Source organism: Lithobates pipiens, unplaced genomic scaffold (genome assembly GCF_037356315.1).
Source record: "Lithobates pipiens isolate NorthernLeopardFrog02 unplaced genomic scaffold, aLitPip1_a1.2 Scaffold_8, whole genome shotgun sequence".
NCBI lineage: Eukaryota > Metazoa > Chordata > Amphibia > Anura > Ranidae > Lithobates > Lithobates pipiens.
Genome location: NW_027507903.1, coordinates 633,814,235 through 633,839,238, shown reverse-complemented (window position 1 = coordinate 633,839,238; position 25,004 = coordinate 633,814,235). Strand labels below are relative to the sequence as shown.

At 44.2% G+C, this 25,004-nt stretch overlaps 1 protein-coding gene across 1 annotated transcript; it reads left to right on the top strand.

Moving 5' to 3' along the window:
* The first annotated feature begins 1,556 nt into the window (after window positions 1-1,556).
* On the top strand, window positions 1,557-13,240 carry LOC143964126 (olfactory receptor 5AR1-like). The gene is made up of 2 exons (XM_077473825.1): window positions 1,557-1,585; window positions 11,821-13,240. The coding sequence occupies exon 2, from the start codon at window positions 11,827-11,829 to the stop codon at window positions 12,754-12,756; it is 930 nt and encodes a 309-aa protein (XP_077329951.1). The 5' UTR covers window positions 1,557-1,585; window positions 11,821-11,826; the 3' UTR covers window positions 12,757-13,240.
* Window positions 13,241-25,004: the final 11,764 nt, after the last annotated feature.

The window sequence follows — 25,004 nt, the reverse complement described above, 5'->3', positions numbered from 1 at the left end:
GCAGCTTTGAAATTTTTCTATTGTATTTGAGTGTGCGTATCTCACTTAGAGCTGCGGCACAATTCCTCCAAGTGACACCAATGATCGGACACTATTCCTCCCAATGACATCAACAATGGGGCACAATGACACCAATGATGGAGCACAATGATTCCAATGATGAGGCACAATTCCTCCAAGTGACACCAATGATGGGACACTATTCCTCACAATGACATCACCAATGATGGGGCACAATGATACCAATGATGGGGCACAATTCCTACTAATGACACCAATGATGGGGCACAGTTCCTATCAAAGACACCAATGATGGGGGCATAATTCCTCCCAATGATACCAATAATGGGGCACAATGACACCAATGATGGGGCACAATGATACCAATGATGGGGCACAATTCCTACCAATGCCACCAATAATGGGGCACAATTCCTCCCAATGACACCAATGATGGGACACTATTCCTCCCAATGACATCAACAATGGGGCACAATGACACCAATGATGGGGCACAATGATACCAATGATGGGGCACAATTCCTACCAATGCCACCAATAATGGGGCACAATTCCTCCCAATGACACCAATGATCAGACACTATTCCTCCCAATGACATCAACAATGGGGCACAATGACACCAATGATGGAGCACAATGATTCCAATGATGAGGCACAATTCCTCCAAGTGACACCAATGATGGGACACTATTCCTCACAATTACATCACCAATGATGGGGCACAATGATACCAATGATGGGGCACAATGATACCAATGATGGGGCACAATTCCTACTAATGACACCAATGATGGGGCACAATGATACTAATGATGGGGCACAGTTCCTATCAAAGACACCAATGATGGGGGCATAATTCCTCCCAATGATACCAATGATGGGGCACAATTCCTACCAATGCCACCAATAATGGGGCACAATTCCTCCCAATGACACCAATGATGGGACACTATTCCTCCCAATGACATCAACAATGGGGCACAATGACACCAATGATGGGGCACAATGATACCTATTATGGGGCACAATTCTTACCAATGCCACCAATGATGGGGCACAATTCATCCCAATGACAGGCCACTATTCCTCCCAATGACACCAATGATGGGGCACTATTCCTCCCAATGACACCAATGATGGGGCACAATGACACCAATGATGGGGCACAATTCCTCCCAATCACACCAATAATAAGACAGAATACCTTTCACTGACACCAAAGATGGCACTGATGCTGGGCATTTTCTACTCCCAATGGCCACAGTCCGACCACCCTAAATTCTGAAGAACAGTAAACAGGCCCTTTGTATAGACAGTTTGGAGACCCCCGTTCTATATAAAAAATAAGCTAAATACATTATAAAATATTCCTTATTGCAAAGTGAATAATTAGCATTCTCAGAGGGACCTTCTCCCCAGCTGCCACGTGTATAATTTCCAATAATTGGTCTTACACCCTGGAGGACACGGTTCAATGCTTCCTGGAATAAATAGGTAGAATATAAACATGTAGAATGTAATTGGTTCTCCTATCCTTCACACCAACAATTATTACTCAGACAGGTAAGGGTTTGATATTCTCTGTGTAATGAAAGGTAAGACACCGGGTACATGATACACACAAACCTCCATTGGGAATGTCCCACAACCAGGGAGGTTGCTTGCGTTGCCTATTCATGGTAGACCCGAGCCACCTCTTCTTCTTAAAGTTGCCTGCGATTTCTGTTCCAGTGACTGCGAGCTTCATCTCTTCTTCTTTAGCATTCTCTCATCTACAGAAGCTTTCTTACTCTTTCATTGCGGATTGATGTCAGTATTTTGCCACAAAAAAATTAGAAAGTTCAATGCGGTGGAATTTTGCTTTTAAAAAAAAAATACTCTTTTTTTTTTTTTTTTAAGAAGCTGATTGGTTTTCTATACAGAGCTGCACCAGATTTTGCACTCTCCAGTTTTAGTAAATCAAGTGTTCTCTGTATTTGTTTTCTCTTGCTTTTTTGTGTTTATAATCCTTTTTTGTGTACTGTGACTTCACATGTTTTATTCTACTTTTTTCACTGAATGTAAAAAAAATAAAAATAAAAAAAATAACATCAAGACTAATGAGGGGCCAGGAAAAAGGTTAGTTGAAAGGAGCTTCTTCGACCCGCCGACCCTCAGCAACCATTTAAAAGTACAATTCAGCGAATTTGCGACTTCGATGTATTTTAACAAAATGGCAAAATTCTGCCAAAATCTATCAATCTTCAAACCAAAGTTTCAGAAAAATTAAAACCCGCAATTTTCGCTCAACCCAACTTTTCAAAGGGAACGTTTTCCATATATGTATTAGGCTCGTGAGTTAAAATTGGTTGACTGATTTTTAATTCCTTTTTACTGAGGCATACAGTGTAAACTATGAAATAAATATTTTATATTTATCATTTTGGTGTCAGCAGGTCAACAGCACTATTCTGGTACTCCGGGTTATTATGTCATTTACAGTTCTGCTACAGCAGGGGTCTCCAAACCTTCTAAACAAAAGGTCACTTTACTGTCCTTCAGACCTTGGGGGTGCTGATCTTTGGCCAGTAAGAGAAGAAAGTGCACTGGTGTCAGTGGGAGTAAACAATACCCCATCATTGGTTCTAGGCTGAATAATAGTGCCAAGTGATGGTGTCAGTGGGAGGAATAATGCACCATCATTGGTATCAGTGGGAGGAATAGAGCCCCATCATTGGGTGTCAGTGGGAGGAATAAAGTTCCATCATTGGTGTCAGTGGGAGGAATAGCACTCCATCATTGGTGTCAGTGGTGGGAATAGCGCCCCATCATTGGTATCAGTGGGAGGAATAGCGCCCCATCATTGGGTGTCAGTGTGAGGAATAGCACCCCATAATTGGTAGCAGTTGTAGGAATAGCGCCCCATCATTGGTATCAGTGGGAGGAATAGCGCCCCATCATTGAGTGTCAGTGGGAGGAATAGGATCCTATCATTGGTGTCAGTGAGAGGACTAGTGCCCCATTGTTGATGTCAGTGGCAGGAACTATGCCCTACTTTTGCTGACAGTGGGGGGGGGGGGGAACAATGCCCCAAAGGTTGGATAAAAGCAAGCAAAGGGCCACATTTAGAGACCACCTCAGATAGCAAGCAATTGTAGTGTCGAGTTATTCACTTTACAGTCAACAAAGAGGACAAAGGGGCACTCTTTACGTCTAGAGGAAAAGAGATTTCATCTCCAAATACGGAAAGGTTTCTTCACAGTAAGAGCTGTGAAAATGTGGAATAGACTCCCTGCAGAGGGGGTTATGGCCAGCTCAGTGGATTGCTTTAAGAAGGGCCTGGATTATTTCCTAAATGTACACAACATAACAGAGTACTAACATTTATAGGTAAAGTTGATCTGGGGAAAATCTGATTGCCTCTCGGGGGGATCAGGAAGGAATTTTTTCCCCTGCTTTAGCAAATTGGATCATGCTCTACTGGGGTTTTTTGCCTTCCTCTGGATCAACTGTGGGTATAGAATTGGGTATATGGGATTGTATGATATTATTATTATTTTTTTTTTTGTGGTTGAACTAGATGGACTTGTTTCTTTTTTCAACCTGACTAACTATGTAACTATGTAGTGCAAGTTTGAAAATGACTTCCTAAGCTAGACTTGCCGGGCTCCACAAATTTGGTGTACAATTGCAGCAAGTCCGCATTGCATGACTCCAGATCAACTTTCTTTGCAAACCTTCTGCTGCTACTTCTGGTTCAGTAATGTTGTGCAATAGTCATCCCACCACAGGGGGCACTGTGACTATTTTCATGCTGTAGACCTGCAGAGCTCTTGCTGTAGACTCACCAATGCAACTTTGCTCTTGCTAGAGACTTGCCATGCAAATTTGCTACAAATTGCAAAAATTGTCAACTAAAACTTGTGCTTCAAGTGCTCTGCAGGTGTACAACTTGCCAGTGACAATGTGCAGCAAGTTAACAAGACTTACAATTCAACACTGCCACAAATTTGTGGCAAGTTATCCTTGCTATCTGGGACTGTGCTACATGATCTCAGGTTATACACACACCTTAATGACTCAGATGACACTCCCTCTTCCATTACAAGCACATCTAGGTCTAGAGATTCAGTCTGCCGAAGCAGGCAAAATGTGCAGAGCTAATGCTGGGCTTTTTTTTTCCCCAGAAAACCCAGCATGCAGTACACACACTGAAGCAAGCATGCACCTTGTATTGTTTATTTATAATATAAGGATTTTATTCTACTAATAAGATTAAATACAAAAACATAAATTAACAGGTTAAAAAGGTGTCAACTTTCATTAAACAAAATTAAAATTGACCAACATCTCTATACAGGTGCATCTCAAAAAATTTGAATATCATCAAAAAGTTTATTTATTTCAATAATTCAATAAAAAAAAATTTGAAAATCATATATTATATAGATTAATTACACACAGAGTGATATATTTCAAGAATTGTTTTCTTTTAATTTTGATGATTATGGCATTGTTGGGTCTGGTGTCTCTCACCTTCCTCTTGACCAGGGATCCTCAAACGACGGCCCTCCAGCTGTTGCCAAACTACACATCCCATGAGGCATTGTAAAACTCTGACATTCACAGACATGACTAGGCATGATGGGAATTGTAGTTCCTGAACAACTGGAGGGCCATAGTTTGAAGACCCATGCTCTTGACAATACCCCACAGATTCTCTATGGGGTTTAGGTCAGGCAAGATTGCTGGCCAATCAAGCACAGTGATACCATGATCAATAAACCAGGTATTGGTACTTTTGGCAGTGTGGGCAGGTGCCAAGTCCTGCTATAAAAATGAAATTGGCATCTCCATAAAGCTGGTCAGCAGAGCGAAGCATGAAGTGCTCTAGAATTTCCTGGTAGAGGGCTGCACTGACTTTGGCTCCCCAAATCATCACTGACTGTGGAAACTTCACACTGGACCTCATGCAACTTGGATTCTGTGCCTCTCTACTCTTCCTACAGACTCTGAGACCTCGATTTCCAAATGAAATGTTAACTTTACTTTCATCCAAAAAGAGGACTTTAAACCACTGAGCAACGGTCCCGTCTTTTTTCTCCTTAGCCCAGGAAAGATGTCTTCTGACGTTGTCTCTGGGTCAGGGGTGGCTTGACACAAGGAATGCGACAGTTGTAGCCAATGTCCTGCATACGTCTGTATGTGGTGGCTCTTGAAGCACTGACACCAGCTGTAGTCCACTCCTTGTGAATCTTCTCCAAATTCTTGAATGCCCTTTGCTTCACAAGCCTCTCAAGGCTGCACTTACCCCTGTTGCTTGTGCACCTTTTTCTACCACACTTTTTCCTTCCACTCTGTGAACAGCCAGCTTCTTTAGCAATGACCTTTTATGACTTACCTTCCCTGTGTAGGGTGTCAATGACTGTCTTCTGGACAACTGTCAAGTCAGCAGTCTTCCCCATGATTGTGTAATCATTGAAACAGACTGAGAGACCATTTAAAGGCAAATTATTACAGGTGTTTTGAGTTAATTAGCTGATTAAAGTGTGACACCGCTAGTCTATTTAGCACTGACCCCTGAAGCAGCTGCTGGTTTGATTGGGCTTACCGTTACCTTCTCCTCCTCGATCTGTGTCCAGGGGTTCCCGTGGTAGATGGCCCAGTAAACTCAGAGACTGACGACAGATCCGCATAAAGGGATTTATATTTGCAAAACGTAGACAACGCACAGTCTCTCAAAAATAGGATCAGAGGGTTAGGAAGGAAGTTCAAGTACTCTCAGTGTCAAAGTCAATAATGAAGGACTTGCTTACTTTGACTAAATCCAGAGAATAGCCATTCACAACTGGATGTTCACTCAGGTTGGAAAGTTCCTCTCTCACAAGGCCTAGCAGCCAACAAGGTGCTTTACTCAGGAACAAGTCTCTGCCAAAGACGTTGTTGTAGAACATACAGGAATACGTCTCTGCAACAGACGGTGTTGTAGACTTCAGGAAACGAACACTTATGGAACACTCGTGTAATACCTGGATCTTTCAGCCAGCTTGGCGATACCCAGGAGACTGGAGTCACTTAGGTACTTCAGCCCTTCCAGGCTCTTGCTAAGAAGCCAACTCGTACGTGGCCTTCTTCTGAAGAGTCCTCCCCTGGATAGCTATGAAGTTACTGGGCCTCTCCAACTACCAGAGATGGCACCGGACCACCTCGGAATCCTTCTTTAGTTTCCTTGCCTCGGGCTAGCCAGCCCAGAGACAACAAGTCAGGTGGATCCGCACCCCAGGCCATAGCCTTCCTGTGGGCTGGTCAGGAGGACCAGGACCATGGAGTCAGAACATCCTTCTGGACCGGAACCCCCGAACCACATGACTTCCGCATCTTAAGTACCCTCTCCCAGAAAGCACAGCAAGAGTGACCCTCCCACTGGGAGGGCTCCGAGAGAGAGTAAACTTAAAACATCCAACTAGACTGTGGTTCCATGCCTGCCAGAAGAGACAGTGCCCCTTGTGGCCAGGCTGAACATCCTATAGTCCAGTCAGATTGATGCTGAGGTCCAAATTTAGAACAATTGTACCCAAACCAAACTGCAGTTCAGGTTTAACCTTAATTTTTAAAAAGCATAGCGTGTGCTCTTCAGGAGCCTGCTCTACATCTACAATATTGAACTTTTTCATAATTTTTTGAGATACTGAATTTTGGTTTTTCATTAGCTGTAAGCCATAAACATCAAAATTAAAAGAAAGAAATGCCTGAAACCGATCACTCTGTATGTAATGAATCTACATAAAATATATGAGTTTCACTTTTTTAATTGAATTACTGAAACAAATTAACTTTTTGATGATATTCTAATTTTTTTGAGATGCACCTGTACTTTCCTTTTCACACATTGCATTAAATTATAGAAATCGAGGCATTGCGAGGGGCGCTGCTTCCTGATATTCTAAATATTGGTTTGGAAAGGAAAGATGGACTTTTCATTGTGTAAAATTATTTTACACAAAGACACTATTAAACAGCTCTTCCCTTGTGGAACCACGCTGTTTACTAGTGTCTTTGTGTAAAATTATTTTATCTTGTTTTTACCTTTTTGAGAATTGTAATAAAATGTAGTTTTACTTAATATGTGTCTTGCCACATGAAATTCTTTCCCTTCCGAACCAATAACTCATTGCATTATTGGTTTGTTGATATCTGCTATGATTTTCATTCGCGGATAGAAAAGTGTGAGAGAGAGACCTTATGTATTATTCTTTTTGTTCCTCTTACTGTACGCATGTTGAGCTGGTGGTTTTTGATCACAAATAGACCTCTTACCCATTTGTTATGGTCCTCCTAGAAATCATGAACTTGGCTTAAACAAGGCCTTAATTTGTTCTACAGATTAAAGAGACTCTGTCAGTGTCTAAAAAATGTAATAAACAGTACTTTGCTAAAGCAGAGCAATTATACTCACCTATCCAGTTGCTTCTGCATTCTATCTACTTCTCTACTCCAGAGCTCAGGCCTTCTGTAGCGTGTTTGGTTTTTGAAACATTGAGGAGTGTTGGATGCCTGTTTCCCCCTTCTGAGAGCTGTGGTTCCTTCCATCGACCCCTAAATCACTACAGGACTTAGCAGAGAGATAGGTCCCCCTTTTGCCCCTAAAACAGCCCTGACCCAATGAGGCATGGACACAACTAGACCTCTGAAGTTATGCTCTGGTATCTGGCACCAACCTGTTAGTAGCAGATGCTTTAAGTTCTGTAAGTGGTGAGGTGAGCCACCATGGATCCGACTTGTTTTTCCAGCACATCCCACAGATGCTCGATTGTATTGGAAATCTGGAGAATTTGGAGTCAACGCTTAAAACTTGTTGTGTTTCTCAAACCATTTTTGAAGTGTGGTGCGTTATCCTGCTGCAAGAGGCCACTGCCATCAGGAAATACTGTTTCCATGAAGGGGTGTACTTGGTCAGAAACAATTTTTAGGTAGGGGGTACGTGTCAAAGAAACATTCACATGAGTGACAGGACCCAAGGTTTCCCAGCAGAACATTTCCAAAACCATCAGACTGCCTCCGCTAGCTTGCCATCTTCCCAGTCTGCATCCTGGTGCCATCTCTTCCCCAGGTAAGTGATGCACATGCACCTGGTCATCCTGGTCATCCATATGATGTAAAAGAAAATGTGACTCATCAGACCAGGCCACCTTCTTCCATTACTCTGTGGTCCAGTTCTGACGCTCACATGCTTATTGTAGGCTCTTTTGGCATGGGCACCATGACTGGTCTGCGGCTACACAGCTCCATACACAACAAACTGCGATACCCATTCTTTCTGCTTTCAACACATCAACTTTTTTTTTTTTTGTGGTTGAACTTGATGGACATGTGTCTTTTTTCAACCTGACTAACTATGTAACTTCAGTACAACATGTTTACTGGCTGCCCATATATATCCCACCCTCTTTAAAAATAAAAAAACAGGAGGTATTTGATATATTCTGCTATATATAGCCAACATCCCAAAATTAGAAAATATCCAAAGTTTTCCCCTCAAAAGGGTGGGACTTTATAGGCATGAACTGTGAGACTTACAAATAATTGTAAAAAAATATAAAGTATTTTTATTTTAACCATATATATATATAAAAAAAATATTCAAAACATAAAGTATTGATTCCTTCATACAATCGTATATTTTTTAAAACAGTATATACATATTATCTTTCTGAAGGCATAGTGTTCTCGAACTGAATCGTGGTAAACACATGCATTCAAAAATACATATATGAAACAGATAGATAAATGATGTGCATTCCATGTAGCCTACGCGTTACGGAGTCTTATTGTACTCCTTCTTCAGGGATAATTCATTATGCACGTTTGTTTTTGAAAGAGCAGTCTAAAATATAAAAAAGAGATACATGTATACACATTACCAAAAAAAAAAAAAGAAAAAAAAGGGGGGGAGAAGGGGAAAGGGGGAGGAAAAGGGAGGCATGTTTGCATTAAAAATATACTCACGTGTGTCGTCCCTGAGCTGTCCTCCCTCCGCAGGAAATGGGTGGAGGACATACCGGGGTTGGATGTGGATGATTGGAGGGAAATCTGGGATTTTCCGTTCTCCTCCCTGATTTCTGCCAGCTATAAACTGGTTCAATACAAAATAGTACACAGGGTTCATTACACACCCCACAGGCTGCATCAGATGTCGCTGGTGCATTCCCCGGTGTGCTGGCGCTGCTCCCATCAGCCAGGGGACTTCTTTCACATTTTCTGGGCTTGCCCAGCAATTGCACACTATTGGAAGGAAGTTCTTCAAGTGATCGCTAAAATAACCAAGACTAGTGTCCCTCAGGATCCTAAATATTGTCTCCCGGGGCTGGTGGAACAAATGTCAATCCTCAGAGCTAGGAATATACTAATATCTCTACTACTGTACTATGCACGCAAGGCCATTACAATGAGCTTGAAGCAGCCATCTCCTCCCTCTGTCAGGTTCTGGAAAACGTTGGTGAACGCCAGTTTGCCCCTTTACAGAGCCACCTACTCAGGCAGGGGTTGCCCACAAAAGTTTGAAAAAGTGTGGGCCTGTTGGTTGGATGACAATACTACGGCAACGGATGCAGTAACTACTCCTTAGATTAACATTATGAGCATAATGTGATGGCAGATTGACCCAGGTATTTGTCTTAAAGGGGGAGTCCGCCGGGACTCCGCGTTTTTTTTTTTTTAAAAGCCAGCAGCTACAAATACTGCAGCTGCTGACTTTTAAAATAGTGACACTTACCTGTCCAGCGCGCCCGCGATGTCGGCAACCGAAGCCGATCTCTCGATCGTCTCTCGGGTGCTGCCGCCTCCATCTTGGGTATGGGAATCAGGAAATGGAGCCTTTCGGCTTCATTTCCCGGTTCCCTACTGCGCATGGGCGAGTCGCGCTGCGCAATAAGGATGGACCCGCTGCCTCTGGGATCTGTGTGTTTCCCAGCAGGCAGCGGGGGACTTTCGGAAAGGGGCGTAATCTACGCCCCTTTCCGCAGAGAGCTATCCCGGAAGTGGGTGCAGATACCTGTACTGTACAGGTATCTGCACCCCCCTCCCCCCTGAAAGGTGACAATTGTGGCGCCGGAGGGGGGGGGTTCCGATGAGCGGAAGGTCCACTTTAGGGTGGACCTCCGCTTTAATATCCTACCACTTTAACTGTGAGCACAGAGTCTCCTGCAATAAACCCCCTCCCCACATAGGGGTATAGTTAGATAAGGTTGTGTTTGTTAAACGGTCTGACCTGCTGCGGCATGTTGCTGCTGCCAGGCTGGGTCGATGTGTTAAAGGTTATGCTCCGGTATGGTTCTTGACTGCACTGGAGGGATTCCCCCCTGGGTGGGTGATGTTTGGCCCCTGTGAGGGCAAGTTTGTATGCCAATGAAAAATCTAATAAAAATGATTTTGCAAAAAAATATACTCACATGTACATCTGAAGCACCAGATTTGACCATGCAGAGAGCCGGCCGATGACATAAACAAAATAAATAATTGCAGCTCAGGATAAGAAAAATGAAAAAGAAAAGAAAAAAGAAAAAGGCTGTCTGCTGTAAGGAGTGGATGGGTCCGAAGGTCCCCTAGATGCGAACCGGGACCGTGATAGCAGATAGCTGAGAATGAACGAAAAGAAAAATATATAGCTGTAAATAAAATATTACACTAAATCAAATATACAATATCTATCATTGTTTTTATATTAGCTTTACGGAGGATGCTAAAGTATCTTCACATAGAGAAAAAGAAAAAAATATATATAATAAATATATGCCAGAAAAGAACCAAATGGCAAAAAAAAATTCTCAAACTTCATAATCTATTTTAAATATTATAAATGTCTCTAAAAAAAGGGGGGAAAAATACCTTTAAAGTGGTGCTGTGTGTCAAAGAGATGAGGTCATCATATCAAGGGGGCAGATACACTAGTAAGGGGTTTGAGAGCCTTTCAAATGGCTGAATAAGTATACACATATATTTTTCATAGCCCAGCGCGTTCACAGACTCAAAAGGTGTAATGCACCTCCAAAACAACAATCCAAAAAAGTCCTCCGTCTGTAAAAGACAGATCAATTGCATTAGTAAGCACAGAGACCAAATCAATTATATGGTCTCATAATCCTTGTTAACACGCACGAGTTTCCAAAGAAAAAAGTAATTTTGTATTGTCTTTACCTTAATCCAAAACCGCCAATGTGTTGCCCCATCACAGACCACAGCGCTACAAATGGCTAAATTACCTGCTATTTATATGGTTCAGGACGGCCAAGCTACCTTCTCCCAGCAGGTGCAAGTGATAATAATCACCTGCACATACCTATTCTGCTAAAAAAACGCGGTCCCCCGGGTGCGTGGCGCACGGCGCCACCCCCTACCCACATCCAAGATGGCGACGTGAGAGGAGTGATGTCCCACCCTCTTTCGGATGCCATTATAACAACATAATCAATGATATTCCCCTAAATTGTCAGTGATCATAAAGTTATGGCTGATCGTTGTAAACAAATAAACAGAAAACCTGCCCATACAAAACCCTAAACACACAGTTTATCGAGAGAAAGACAAAAAAAAATCCTTATGAAACATGGTCTAATCTGCACCAAAATGGATGCCCCCTTGTCATTTGCTATGACCTTAAAGTGAACAATAATCCAAGTTTACTTTATGGACCATTTAAAAATTTCGGTCGTTTTTACTAATTTACTAATTTTACTTACAGGCAGTATCGTGTGTTGTTAAGTGGCATTGGCTATAGCTAGGCTTCAGTCTTTGAAGGTTAATATTCTATTCTCCCACCACAGAAACCTATGAACCTCAAAAACAAGACAGCTGTGAAGGTCTTTGAGTTGGCAGGACTATCCAATGACAGACGGCTTGCCCCATTCCTCTTCTTCATCTTCTTACTTGTTTACCTTGTCTCTGTTTTGGCAAATGTTGGCATGATGTTCTTGATCCTTAAATCTTCTAGTCTTCAGAATCCGATGTATTACTTCCTGAGCTTCCTTTCTCTGGTGGACCTCCTATACTCTTCTGTTATAACACCTAAAATGCTGGGTGACCTTCTATCCCAGAGTAAGACCATATCATTTAATGATTGTTCAACACAATTTTTTTTCTTTGCTTTACTGGCAGTCATAGAAGCTATCCTACTGTCAACCATGTCATATGACCGATACGTAGCTATCTGCCAACCTCTACACTATGTCTTACTAATGACCAAGAAGAGATGTTTGCGTATGATTCTTCTTGTCTTCATTGTTGGTTGCTTTGCATCTATAGTGCAAACCAGCTGCATATTTACCTTAGAATATTGTGGACCAAACTTCATAAACCACTTCTACTGTGACGCCTCACCCCTGCTGAAACTGTCCTGCTCCGATACTCTTTTGTGTGATTTGGTAGCCTTCTTTATTGTAAGTACTTGTGGTGCAGGTTCATTGATGACTATCTTGGTCTCCTACACGCTCATTGTTTTGTCTATTCTTTGTATAAAGTCGAAGAAAGGTCGTCAGAAAGCCTTTAATACATGCTCCTCGCATATTATGTGCCTCTCCATCTTCTATGGGACAGTTTTCTTTATCTATTTGCGTCCTACAGACCACAGCTTCAAGGAACAAGACAGGGTGGTCGCCATATTGTACACAGTACTGATACCTATGCTCAATCCTCTTATATACAGTCTGAGGAACCAAGATGTGAAACAGGCCATTAAGAAAGCAATACATATAAATCACTGATTTAAGCCTTGTACACACGATCGGAATTTCCGACGGGAAATGTGTGATGACAGTCGGTTGGCGGAAAATACGACTGGGTGTATGATCCATCGGACAATTGTTGTCGGATTTTCTGTGGACAAATGTTGGATGGCAGGTTTTAAAATTTTCCATGGACAAATGTCTGTTGTCAAATGTCTGTTGTCGGATTTTCGGAGCGTGTATACACAAGTCCGTCGGAACAAAAGTCCAAAGTACAAACACGCTTGCTCGGAAGCTCTTGTAAACTAGCGCTCGTAATGGAGAATTAACATTCGCGAGGAGGCAAATTATGAAATCTCTAAAAGCAGCGCACATTCTCTTCTTCTTTAACCACTTGCCTACCAGGCACTTACACCCTCTTCCTGCCCAAGCCATTTTTCAGCTTTCGCCTTTCAGCACTGTTGCATTTTGAATGACAATTGCGCAGTCGTGCTACACTGTACCCACACAAATTTTTTTTATCATTTTCTTCACACAAATACATCTTTCTATTGGTGGTATTTAATCACTGCTGGGTTTTTTATTTTTTACAAAAAAATACCAAAATTTAAAAAAAAAATGTTTTTTTACTTTTTTCTGTCAGTAAATTTTGTAACTAAAGCTAGCTAAACTGGTGGGCATTGATGAGTTGGCACTTATGGGCACTGATGAGGCTGCACTTATGGACACTGATTAGGTGGCATTGATGAGGAGGCACTAATATACCGCACTTATGGGCACTGATAGGTGGCACTGTTATGTGGCACTGATGGGCACTAATAGGCAGCACTTTTGGGCACTGATGGATGGCACTGATTGGTGACACTGATGGGCAGCGCTAATAGGCAGCACTGATTGCCAGCACTTACTGGCATCACTAATGGGCACTGATTGGTGGCACTTGTGTGCAGTGGTGGGCACCGATTGCTGCCACTGATGGGCACTGATAGCTGGCATTGGTGGGCCCTGATTTGTGACACTATATTGCTATATTGTAATCAGGGCACTGATGATCAGTGCCCTGATTACATTCCTAGATGTCCCCCTGCGCGGAGATGCCGCTGATCGGCTCTCCTCGCTACACACTCTGTCAGTGTGAGGCGGGGAGAGCTGATTACCGGCACTTCCTTGTTTACATGAGACCGGCTGTGATTGGACACAGCAGATCACATGGTTAAAGAGTCGGGGAAGATCCGGGACGTGTCCTAGCAACACAGCGTGGCCGTGATCGCTGCGCTGTGCCCCCCCCCCCATGGGCACGCCCCCTCCGGGTGTGAGAGCAGCCGTTCTGGGACGCCGTCAAATGACTTCATCCCAGAACAAGAGCCGCACCGCCCCGCCGTTATTTGACAGTGGGTGGGCGGCAAACAGTTAATGGGATAATAATGAAGCTGCTTTGCTGGTGATACTGATGGAGTTATTGCAAACTAATTTTCAAAGGCTTAAAGAATAATATTATTATGTTTTTTTTTGGGCAAGTTACCACACAAAATTAGACATGCTATCCGCCAATAGAACTTAACCAAAAAGTGCATTCTATGCATCCACAAATATAGAAAATATATCAAATAATTATTCAACCAAAAAAATTATGTCAAAGCAATAACTCCAAGGCCAATAATAAATAACATGTTATCTCCTCCAATTCCAGAACATGGCTGGTTAACGAATGGCCGTTAAGAAACGAACTGAAAAACAAAAAATGAAAAGCGCGAAATGAAAAGCGCGAAATGAAAAGTGCAAAATGAAAAGCACGGAATGAAAAGCGCAAAATAAAAAGCGCTAAATGAAATGTGTGCAAAGAAAAGCGCGAATCAACACTCACCAAACTTCTACTAACATGAAATTAATAATAGGAGCCCAAAGGGTGGCGCTAAAGAGCTTAAAAACAACGTAGTATGTCACTACATGTAGGCCGATAATGATAAATAATAATAATAAATGAGAATGATAATGAAATGATAATAAATGATAATAAATTGCCATCTGTATGCAAGACAAGTTTGGACCAACTCCCCTCGGACAAAAGTCCACGTTTTTGTTGGCCAACAGTCCGATCTGGTGTACGAGGCTTAAGTTAGCTTTTAGTGGTGCAGATAGGTTTGATCATTTCTAATTCTGCAAATGTTTTGAGATGTATACCAGGAAAGTACAGACCAGTCAGCCTAACACCATTAGTATGTAAGATGTTTGAGGGAATAGTAATAGACTTTATACAGAAATAAAAATATCAAAAGTGACAAACAGCATGAATTTATGAAAGACTTTTCTTGTCAGACCAATCTGTTACCATTCTATGAGGAAGGAAGTGAGAAAGTTGATGGTGGAAGTCCAGTGAATATAGTTTATCATGATTTTTTTAGATACTGGTACCTCATGAACATTTAATCTATAAAATTAGGTCTGTTGGAAATGATGAAATCATAAATATATGGATAGAAACCTGGCGACTTATTCTCTGAATGGTCTAATGTTGTGTGTGATGTTCCTTGGGGTTCTGTCTTGGGGCTAATGCTGTTCAATTTGTTTACTGATATAGAGGTTGGAATTAAGGAGCTCAATGTCAGTGTTTGCTGATGATACCAAATTATGTCGGGAAACAACTTCATCACATGATGTAGCATCTTTACAGGAAGATCTTCATAAAATAGGGGGTTGGGCAGCTACATGGCAGATGACGTTCAGTATTGAGTAAATGTAAAGTTAAGCACTTGGGTGGCAAAAATGCACATTAGGAGGGGCTCCCTGGGGAGAATCAATGAAAGAAAAGGATCCGGTGGGGGGGGGGGGGGGGGCTGTAAATCAGACTTATCAATGGCATGCAATGCAAGCTACAGCTAACTGAGCTAACAAAATACTCTCATACATTGTAAGGCCGCGTACACACGGGCGGACTGTATGGCCTACTTAGTCCGTCGAAACACATTTCAGCGGACAGTCCGCTCGTGTGTGGGCTTCAGCTGACTTTTTCAGCGTGCAGTCTGGCATACTAAGTATTTCGGAATTTCCGTAATTCTGTCCGTCATACTTTGGTTTCAGCGGACAATCCGCTCGTGAGTAGGCTAGTTCGACGGACTAAGAATGGCGTATGCTCAGAAAGGATTTACACGGCCGAAGGGTGCATTGCTGTGTATTGGACTTCCTATTTCTAGTCCCGTCGTACGTGCTGTACACGTCATCGCGCAAGATTTTGACGGACTGTTGGTGCATCCGTGTGTGGTCAAGTCCGTTCATTCGAAAGTAGGACGGACTGTCCGTCGGATTGTATGACGGACTAAGTAGGCCATACAATCCGCCCATGTGTACGCGGCCTAACTGAGACTAAAAGCCTGATTTAGCTCAACCTGCTCAACTAAATCTATTAGTAAATTATTTCAACTCGCTGTATCCACTAGAAAAATGTTTATTAAATCAACAAATGAAAAAGTTAACTATAAAATTGGTACCACATCACACAACATCTCGTGCTAATAAAAAAAACACATGTCCAAACACATTAACAATGCAATAAAAAAACATATGTCCACCAGGGCATCTATCTGACCACAGATAGTAGGTTGTAAAACCCTGCATCTTAGATAGTGCTGCCAAAAAGGGGGATATGTGCAGGGTCCAGTTATACTGGAAAGATGATCCTGCAAAGGAGCAGTCCGGTATAGTTCCTTAAATGGATTTCTGAGCACCAGCGCAACAATACCTGGATTTTGTTTAAAAAGTCTGAAGGGATCACATAATCCATAGTAGATAGAAAACTGAATGAATGTTAATAGAGTATATCCAGACAACATACAGATGGAGCAGTAGTCTAGATGAAGCTCATTAATCAAGGTTCTATGGGTGCTGTTTTGCTGTAAACCTAACCAAGAGGTCAGAAAATACCTGCTATGCCTGAGCAAATCTCCGTGCCTTAAAATCCTCCCTCGCACCGTATGGTTGTCCACACCTGTGGGGCAAAACATAGATCTATGACCATTAATCACAGTTCCATAGGAAAAAATTGTAATCCATAGAGATCATATTATGAACAAATTGGAAGTCCCAACTCCAAGAAAGGTATAAGTGACATAGTAAACTTATCAAATCCTGTATTTGAGGGATCCACTATGGCCGGTGGAATCCATTGCAGGGTATTTTCATCTTGTAGAGAAGTCTTGTGGTCATGGTAAAGGGGTGGACAATAGGGATGAGCAGAACACCCCCCGGTTCGGTTCGCACCAGAACTTTCGAACGGACCCCAAATTCGTACGAACTTTAGAACCCCATTGAAGTCTATGGGACTCGAACGTTCGAAATTAAAAGGGCTAATTTTAACGGCTAATATGCAAGATACTGTCCTAAAAAGGGTTTGGGGACCTGGCTCCTGCCCCAGGGGACATGGGTCAATGCCTAAAATGTTTTTAAAAATGGCCGTTTTGGCGGGAGCACTGATTTTAATGACGATTAAAGTGAAAAAAAAAGTGAAATATTCCTATAAATATGGTGCCTGGGGGGTGTCTGTAGTATGCCTGTGAAGTGCCACGTGTTTCCGGTGTTTAGAACAGTTCCTGCACAAAATGCCATTAAACGGAAATAACGTCATTTAAAACTGCTTGCGGTTTTAATGTAATGTCTGGTTCCTGCAATATGGTTGAAAATCATTGAGAAAAATGGCATGGGTAGCCCTCCCTGCCCATTACCAGCCCCTTTGGGTCTTGTACGCATATTAAGGGGAACCCAGTACCCATATTAAAAAAAGGAAATGCGTGTTGCCCCCAGGCCCTATATACTCAGAACAGCAGTATACAGGCGGTGCAAACAAGACAGGGACTGTGTAGGTTTGTTGTGTTAAGTTGAATCTGTTTGCAATTTTCAACTGGTACATTTTTAAAGTGTAGCTCCAGTCAAAAAAAAATATTTTTAAGCTTTTTGGAAAACATAGGGAAGGGTTATCACCCCTGTATAATTTGTTTTGTCGTACATCTTTTTTCATCTCACTTGCTGTTGTCTCCTTCCGTTTGCAAGTAGGAGATGTTTGTAAGTTGGATGTTTGAAAGTAGGGGCCTGCCCGATATGCTCTGCAGAAATGGCGGAACAAGGTGTTGGTTTTGCCACAACATTGTAAACCCTCAAAGTGACTCTTGGTGGGCGCTGGAGCGCCCTGCTGTGAACGATTATATCAAGAATCATAATTACATGCCATTGTTGAACAGTGGTAGAAAAATTGACCTTTGGTGGTTGTGGTGCTGGTGCCACAACACTATAAGTCCTCACAGTTACTCTGGGTGGGCACAGGAACGGGCCCTCCTGTGAAATATTATATCAAGAATTGTAATTACATGTCCCTGTTAAACAGGGGCAGAAAAATTGGGCCTTAGGCACTGGTGCTGGTGCCACGACACTGCAACATCTCCCATATACTCTAGTTTTAGTGCAGGAATTAGCCCTGCTGCAAAGCATTGCATCAAAAATTGTAATTAAACGCCCCTGTTAAACAGGGGCAGAAAATTTGGGCCTTAGGCAATGGTGCTGGTGCCACCACACTGCAACCTCTCCCATATACTCTAGTTTTATTGCAGGAATTAGCCCTGCTGCAAAGCATTGCATCAAAAATTGTAATTAAACGCCCCTGTTAAACAGGGGCAGAAAAATTGGGCCTTAGGCACTGGTGCTGGTGCCACCACACTGCAACCTTTCCCATATACTCTAGTTTTATTGCAGGAATTAGCCCTGCTGCAAAGCATTGCATCAAAAATTGTACTTAAATGCCCCTGTTAAACAGGGGCAGAAAAATTGGGCCTTAGGCACTGGTGCTGGTGCCACCACACTGCAACCTCTCCCATATACTCTATTTTTATTGCAGGAATTAGCCCTGCTGCAAAGCATTGCATCAAAAATTGTAATTAAATGCCCCTGTTAAACAGGGGCAGAAAAATTGGGCTGATGGCATCACCCAGAACCAGAAATGTTCTTCCAACATATCAGCGGAGGAGGAAGAGGATAGACAATTAACATAACAGCACAGTCACTCAGCATCAGCATAGGCAGTCTTGAAGGGATGTGATATTTAAAAAAAAATTATTCGGTTACATCAGCTTCAGGTGCTTGGTAGCTGTGGGTGATCCAAGACTGATTCATCTTGATGAAGGTCAGTCGATCAACTGATTCGGTGGACAGGCGCACCCTGTGATCGGTAACAAAGCCACCAGCAGCCTGAAGGTGCATTCGGAAAGAACGCTGGATGCAGGACAGGCCAGTAGCTCAATTGCATACTGTGCAAGCTCTGGCCAGTGATCCATCCTCAAGACTCAGTAAGCCAGAGGATTTTCGGTGGGAAAGGTGTCCAAGTCTGACCTTGCCCCTAGGTATTCCTGCACCATGTAAATCAGACGCTGGCGATGGTTGCTGGAACCGATCATACCTTGGGGCTGCAGACTAAAAAATTGTCTGAAAGCATCAGTCAGACGGCCACCTTCTCCACCGCTCCTTCTGACCGATGCCTCAGCAACACGTTGTCCAGGACCAGGAGTTTGTAACCTCCCAGTCTGTGGGAACGCGTTGCACAGACCTTTCTGCAAGGCCTCCCGGAGATGTCTCATCCTCTGCTCCCTCTGCGATGGCAAGATAAGGTCGGCAACCTTACCCTTGTACCGTGGATCAAGGAGAGTGGCCTGCCATTAATGGTCCCTCTCCTTGATCCGAAGAATACGAGGATCCTTTCGCAGGCTTTGCAGGATCAGGGAGGCCATGCAGCGTAGGTTAGCTGAGGCATTTGGTCCGGAGTCCTCTGGGTCACTAAGGACAACATGATCCGCAGCTACCTCCTCCCAGCCACGTACAAGTCCACGTGTTTCTTGGGACTGTAAATCATCCCTATAAGACTGCTGCTGCTGATGCTGAGTGCCAGCCTCCACCTCCATGCTGACACAATCATCCTCCTCCTCCTCTTCCTCCTCCTCATCCTCTTCCTGTGTGATGGGTGGCACAGCAGGAACACTGTCTGGATAAAGGGGGCCTTGAGAGGCAAGGAAGTCCTCCTCTTCTTGCCTCTGTTCTGCCTCAAGTGCCCTGTCCATTATTCCACGCAGCGTATGCTCCAAGAGGTGGACAAGAGGTACAGTGTCACTGATGCATGCACTGTCACTGCTCACCATCCTTGTGGCCTCCTCAAACGGTGACAGGACAGTGCATGCCTCCCTGATCATGCCCCACTGGCGTGGTGAGAAAAAACCGAGCTCCCCTGACCCTGTCCTGGTGCCGTAGTCGCACAGGTACTCATTGATGGCCCTCTGCTGCGTGTGCAGCCGCTGCAGCATGGCCAGCGTTGAGTTCCACCTGGTGGGCATGTCACATATAAGGCGGTTCTTGGGCAGGTTCAACTCCTTTTGGAGCTCAGCCAGCCGAGCACAGGCACTAAATGATCGGCGGAAATGCACACAGACTTTCCTGGCCTGCTTCAGGACATCCTGTAAGCCGGGGTACCTGCCCAAGAACCGCTGCACCACCAGGTTAAGGACGTGAGCTACACAGGGTACATGGGTCAGTTGTCCCTGTCGGAGGGCAGAGAGGAGGTTGGTGCCATTGTCGAAACCACCATTCCTGGCTTAAGCTGGCGTGGCGTCAACCACCTCTCGGCCTGCCCCTGCAGAGCTGACAAAACATCTGCCCCAGTGTGGCTCCTGTCCCCCAAACAAACCAGCGCAAGCACGGCATGGCATCGTTTTGCCTGCGTACTTGCGTAGCCCCCGGAACGCCTACGGAGCACCGCTGGTTCTGAGGACAGAGCACTGGAAGAGGCCATGGAGGAAGAAGAAGAGGAGGGGGTGGAGGAGAGAGGTGTGTCACAACCAATAGTAGCATTTTGGAGGCGTGGTGGCGGAACAACCTCCAACACTACTGCACCTTGTCCTGCATCCTTCCCAGCTGCCAGAAGAGTGACCCAATGGGCCGTGAAAGACAGGTAACGTCCCTGTCCATGCCTGCTGGACCATGAGTCGGCGGTAATATGCACCTTACCGCTGACCGCCCTGTCCAGCGAGGCAAGGACATTGCCTTCCACATGCCGGTAGAGAGCCAGAATCGCCTTCTGTGAGAAAAAGTGGCGTTTGGGGACCTGCCACTGAGGAACCGCACATTGTACAAACTCATGGAAGGGGGCTGAGTCTACCAACTGAAAAGGCAGCAATTGAAGTGCTAGCAATTTAGCCAAGCTAGCATTCAACCGCTGGGCATGTGGATGGCTGGGAGTGAACTTCTTTCGCCGGTCCAGCAGCTGGGGCAGGGACATTTGCCTGCTATAATCGGACGTGGGTGTACTGCTAGCAGAGTGCCCGGAAGCACTTGGCTGTGACACACCTAATTCTACAACTTCATTCCTCTCAGAGCAGGTTTCAGAGAGGACTGAAGGTCTAGTGGGGTTGGAGATGCCAGCTGATGAGGAGCAAGCTGAGGTCCGCTTTGTTCTTTGGTGTGGGTCTTTGAGGTACGCTTGCCAACGAGCTGCATGGCAGGTCAACATATGTCTGGTCAAGCATGTGGTGCCCAAGCGGCTGATGTTTTGGCCACGCGAGATACGCTTGAGACATATGTTGCAAATAGCAGCGATCTGATGCACTCGTCTCAAAAAAGGCCCACACCAAAGAACTTTTAGAATAATACGCAGAGGCAGCGCCCTGCACAGGCGGAGCTCTGCGGTGTGATTCAGTCGGTGTGCTGCCCCTAAACTGGCCCCCGGAGGGCATCCTGCCTCGTTGGACATGTGCCTCCTCCTCCTCCTCCTCTCTCCTACCAGGCACCCACGTGGAGTCAGTGCCCTCATCATCCCCTCCCTCTTCATCGCTGTAGCAAACTTGGCAATATGCTGCAGCTTGTGGAACATGACTGCCAGATTGCTGTCCTTCTTGAGCATCCCCTCTCTCTGTGCTCACGCTACTGCCTTCCTCTAGCTGAGTGTTATCATCAGAGCCTACAAAACACTGGACATCCTCCTGGAGCATGTACCCAACACTGTGCTCAAAGAGTTCAGGAGACACCTCAGGAGGACGTGGTGGGTCTAAGGAAGGAGTCACTGATGATGACATTGAGACAAGGGAAGACGATGCGTTGGCAGCTGCTTTGCTAGTACCCTGAGACTGGGTGAGAGAGGATGAGGAGGATGAAGAGGGCTTGGTCATCCACTCTACCAAGTCGTTGGCATGTTGCGGTTCAACATGTCCAGCTGCCGAAAAGAAGGACAAGTGTGTCCCATGGCCACGTGCTGATGACAATGCACCGCGTCCACGACCAGCACTGTTGTCTCTAGACACAGAGCCTGCTTGCCCTCTTTTATCGGCTCGTGCCTGTCTGCCTCTCCTTGCTGGCCTTCCAGACATGGTAATGGCCTGAAGGGAGTTGGGTAAAACAGCAGTTGGGTAGTGTATATTGTGCTGGAGGCACACAACACCCACTAACTCCTGCAGATGCCTTTATTATAGAACACCAGAGATAAAGGGGTATACTGTAATGGAGTCACACAACACCCACTAAGCCCTGCAGATGGCTCTATTAGAGAACAGCAATAAAGGGTAGATACAGGTGTATATTGTGATGGAGGCACACAACACCCACTAACTCCTGCAGATGCCTTTATTATAGAACACCAGAGATAAAGGGGGTATATACAGATGTATACTGTGCTGTGCTGGAGGCACACACAACTTCCAATAACTCCTGCAGATGGCAAGTGGGCTCAAATAGAGAAGAGCTATGTAGGTGGATATAGCGGTATGTACTGGGTACAGAGCACGCAGACAGCACGCACAAGCTCCTAACACTACTGACTGCAAGCTCTATTATAAAAGATAGATCACTAGCTATATAGGTGAGGTGAATATAGCGGTGTATACTGCAGTCAGGGCACGCAGACAACAACCACTACAGAAGAGCAAGATCGAAAATCGGCAGATAACGATCGGTGTATACTGTGTTGAAGGTACACAGAACACCCACTAACTGCTTCAGACGGCAACACACTACACAAGGCCGCCGCGCTGGCGGCCTTATATAGTGTGGGGCGTGTACTACACAGCCTGAGCTATGATTGGCCACAGGCAGGATCATGGCTCTCCTCGCTGCTGGCGCTGTGATTGGCCAAGCATGCGTGGTCACAGTGCATGCTTGGCCAATCATGAGCCAGCAATGCACTGCGATGACGCAGTGCATTGTGGGCCGTGAGCGCCACACGAATTTTGCGCGAACGGCCCATAATGTTCGGAATTCGTCGAACGGGCGAACAGCCGATGTTCGAGTCGAACGTATGTTCGACTCAAACATGAAGCTCACCCCTAGACTGGACAATGAACAGTGACCACAACAGTCACTTGCACTTCTTTTACCTACTATGAATTATGTGATCCTGCCCACCCCCCCAGACTGATCTAATAAAATCCAAGTATTATTGCACTGGCACTCAGAAATACATTTAAAGCGGAGGTCCACCCTAAAATGGACCTCCGCTCATCGGAATCCCCCCCCCTCCGGCGCCACAATTGGCACCTTTCAGGGGGGAGGGGGGTGCAGTTACCTGGATAATCCAGGTAACTGCACCCACTTCCGGGATAGCTGTCTGCGGAAAGGGGCGTAGATTACGCCCCTTTCCGCAACTGCCCGCCCCTTTGCGCAAGTGCCCCTCTGCCTGCTGGGAAACACACAGTTCCCAGAGGCAGCGGGGACCGTCCGGATTGCGCCGCGCGGCTCGCGCATGCGCAGTAGGGAACCGGGAAATGAAGCCGAAAGGCTCCATTTCCTGATTCCCATACCCAAGATGGCGGCGGCAGGACCCGACAGACGACCTAGCGATCGGCTTCGGGTGCCGACATCGCGGGCGCGCTGGACAGGTAAGTGTCACTATTTTAAAAGTCAGCAGCTGCAGTATTTGTAGCTGCTGGCTTTTAAAAAAAAAAAAAACGCGGAGTCCCGGTCGACTCCCGCTTTAAGGAACGATACCAGACTGCTCCTTTGGAGGATGATCTTTCCGGTATAACTGGACCCTGCACATATCGCCCTTTTTGGCAGAACTAGCCAAGATACAGGGCTTCACAACCTACTATCTGTAGTCAGATACATGCAAATGGGGTGGACATGTGGCTTTCTATTAGCATGAGTGTATGGGGTGTGATATGGTACCAATTATATGGTTAACGTTTTCATTGTTTGATTTAATAAACATTTGTTGAAATAATTTACTAATAGATTTATATGAGAAGGTGCTAAATCAGGCTTTTGTTTCTCACCGATAGCTCCCATCTCATCTATGTTCATCCCGAGCAGAGCTCAAAGAGATGTATCTATATAATTTTTTGCAATATTATTAAGGGAAGCATTTTGATGGTCTTTTTATCTTAGGGTGTGCTCTGTACTCTCATACATTCCAGAAAGAAATCAATGATACCACCCCTTTACAAAACACGGATTCACTTTGTTGAAATACAAAGATTTCAGCAAATGGCAACAAAATTAATAGGGGGGGGCGGGGGGGGGGTAGAGGACCACAGTTATAAGGATTACAGTTATCCACTCTGAAGAAGAGGTTCATAAGAGGGGATATGATTACAATGTACACATTTTTACAGGTTGCTCAGAAATTGAAGGTCCATATTTCTCTTTGGATAGGTTCTTATGAACCTGGTAGTCAACTGAAACCATATACCTGCTAGAATATCCCTGCGGACTCCAGTATGTGGGACGCACAAGTAGAAAACTTCATATAAGTTTAAGAGAACATATCAATAACATAAACAAATAACATAAACAAGGGTTTTAAGAACAATAGTTTATCCAGATCCTTTTGAGTATTCCATGATAGAGATCTGTGGTATTGATGAAGTCCAAAGACCCTGGAGAGAATCCACTATGAAGTATAAAGGAATGAAAGTAAGTGGAGATATGAACTTGATACCAAAAGGATTTAACGTTAAATTGGATCTGATTTGTTTTCTGTCTAATAATAATTGGTAAAAATGTTCCTGTATGGTGGGGGGGGTTATTTGAAGGTCTGTAATAAAAAATGTTTTTTGGTGGGAGCTTTTTGAGAATTATTAGTGTTTATATATATATATATATATATATATATATATATATATATATATATATATATATATATATATATATATATACAGTGCCTTGCGAAAGTATTCGGCCCCCTTGAACTTTTCAACCTTTTGCCACATTTCAGGCTTCAAACATAAAGATATAAAATTTTAATTTTTTGTGAAGAATCACCAACAAGTGGGACA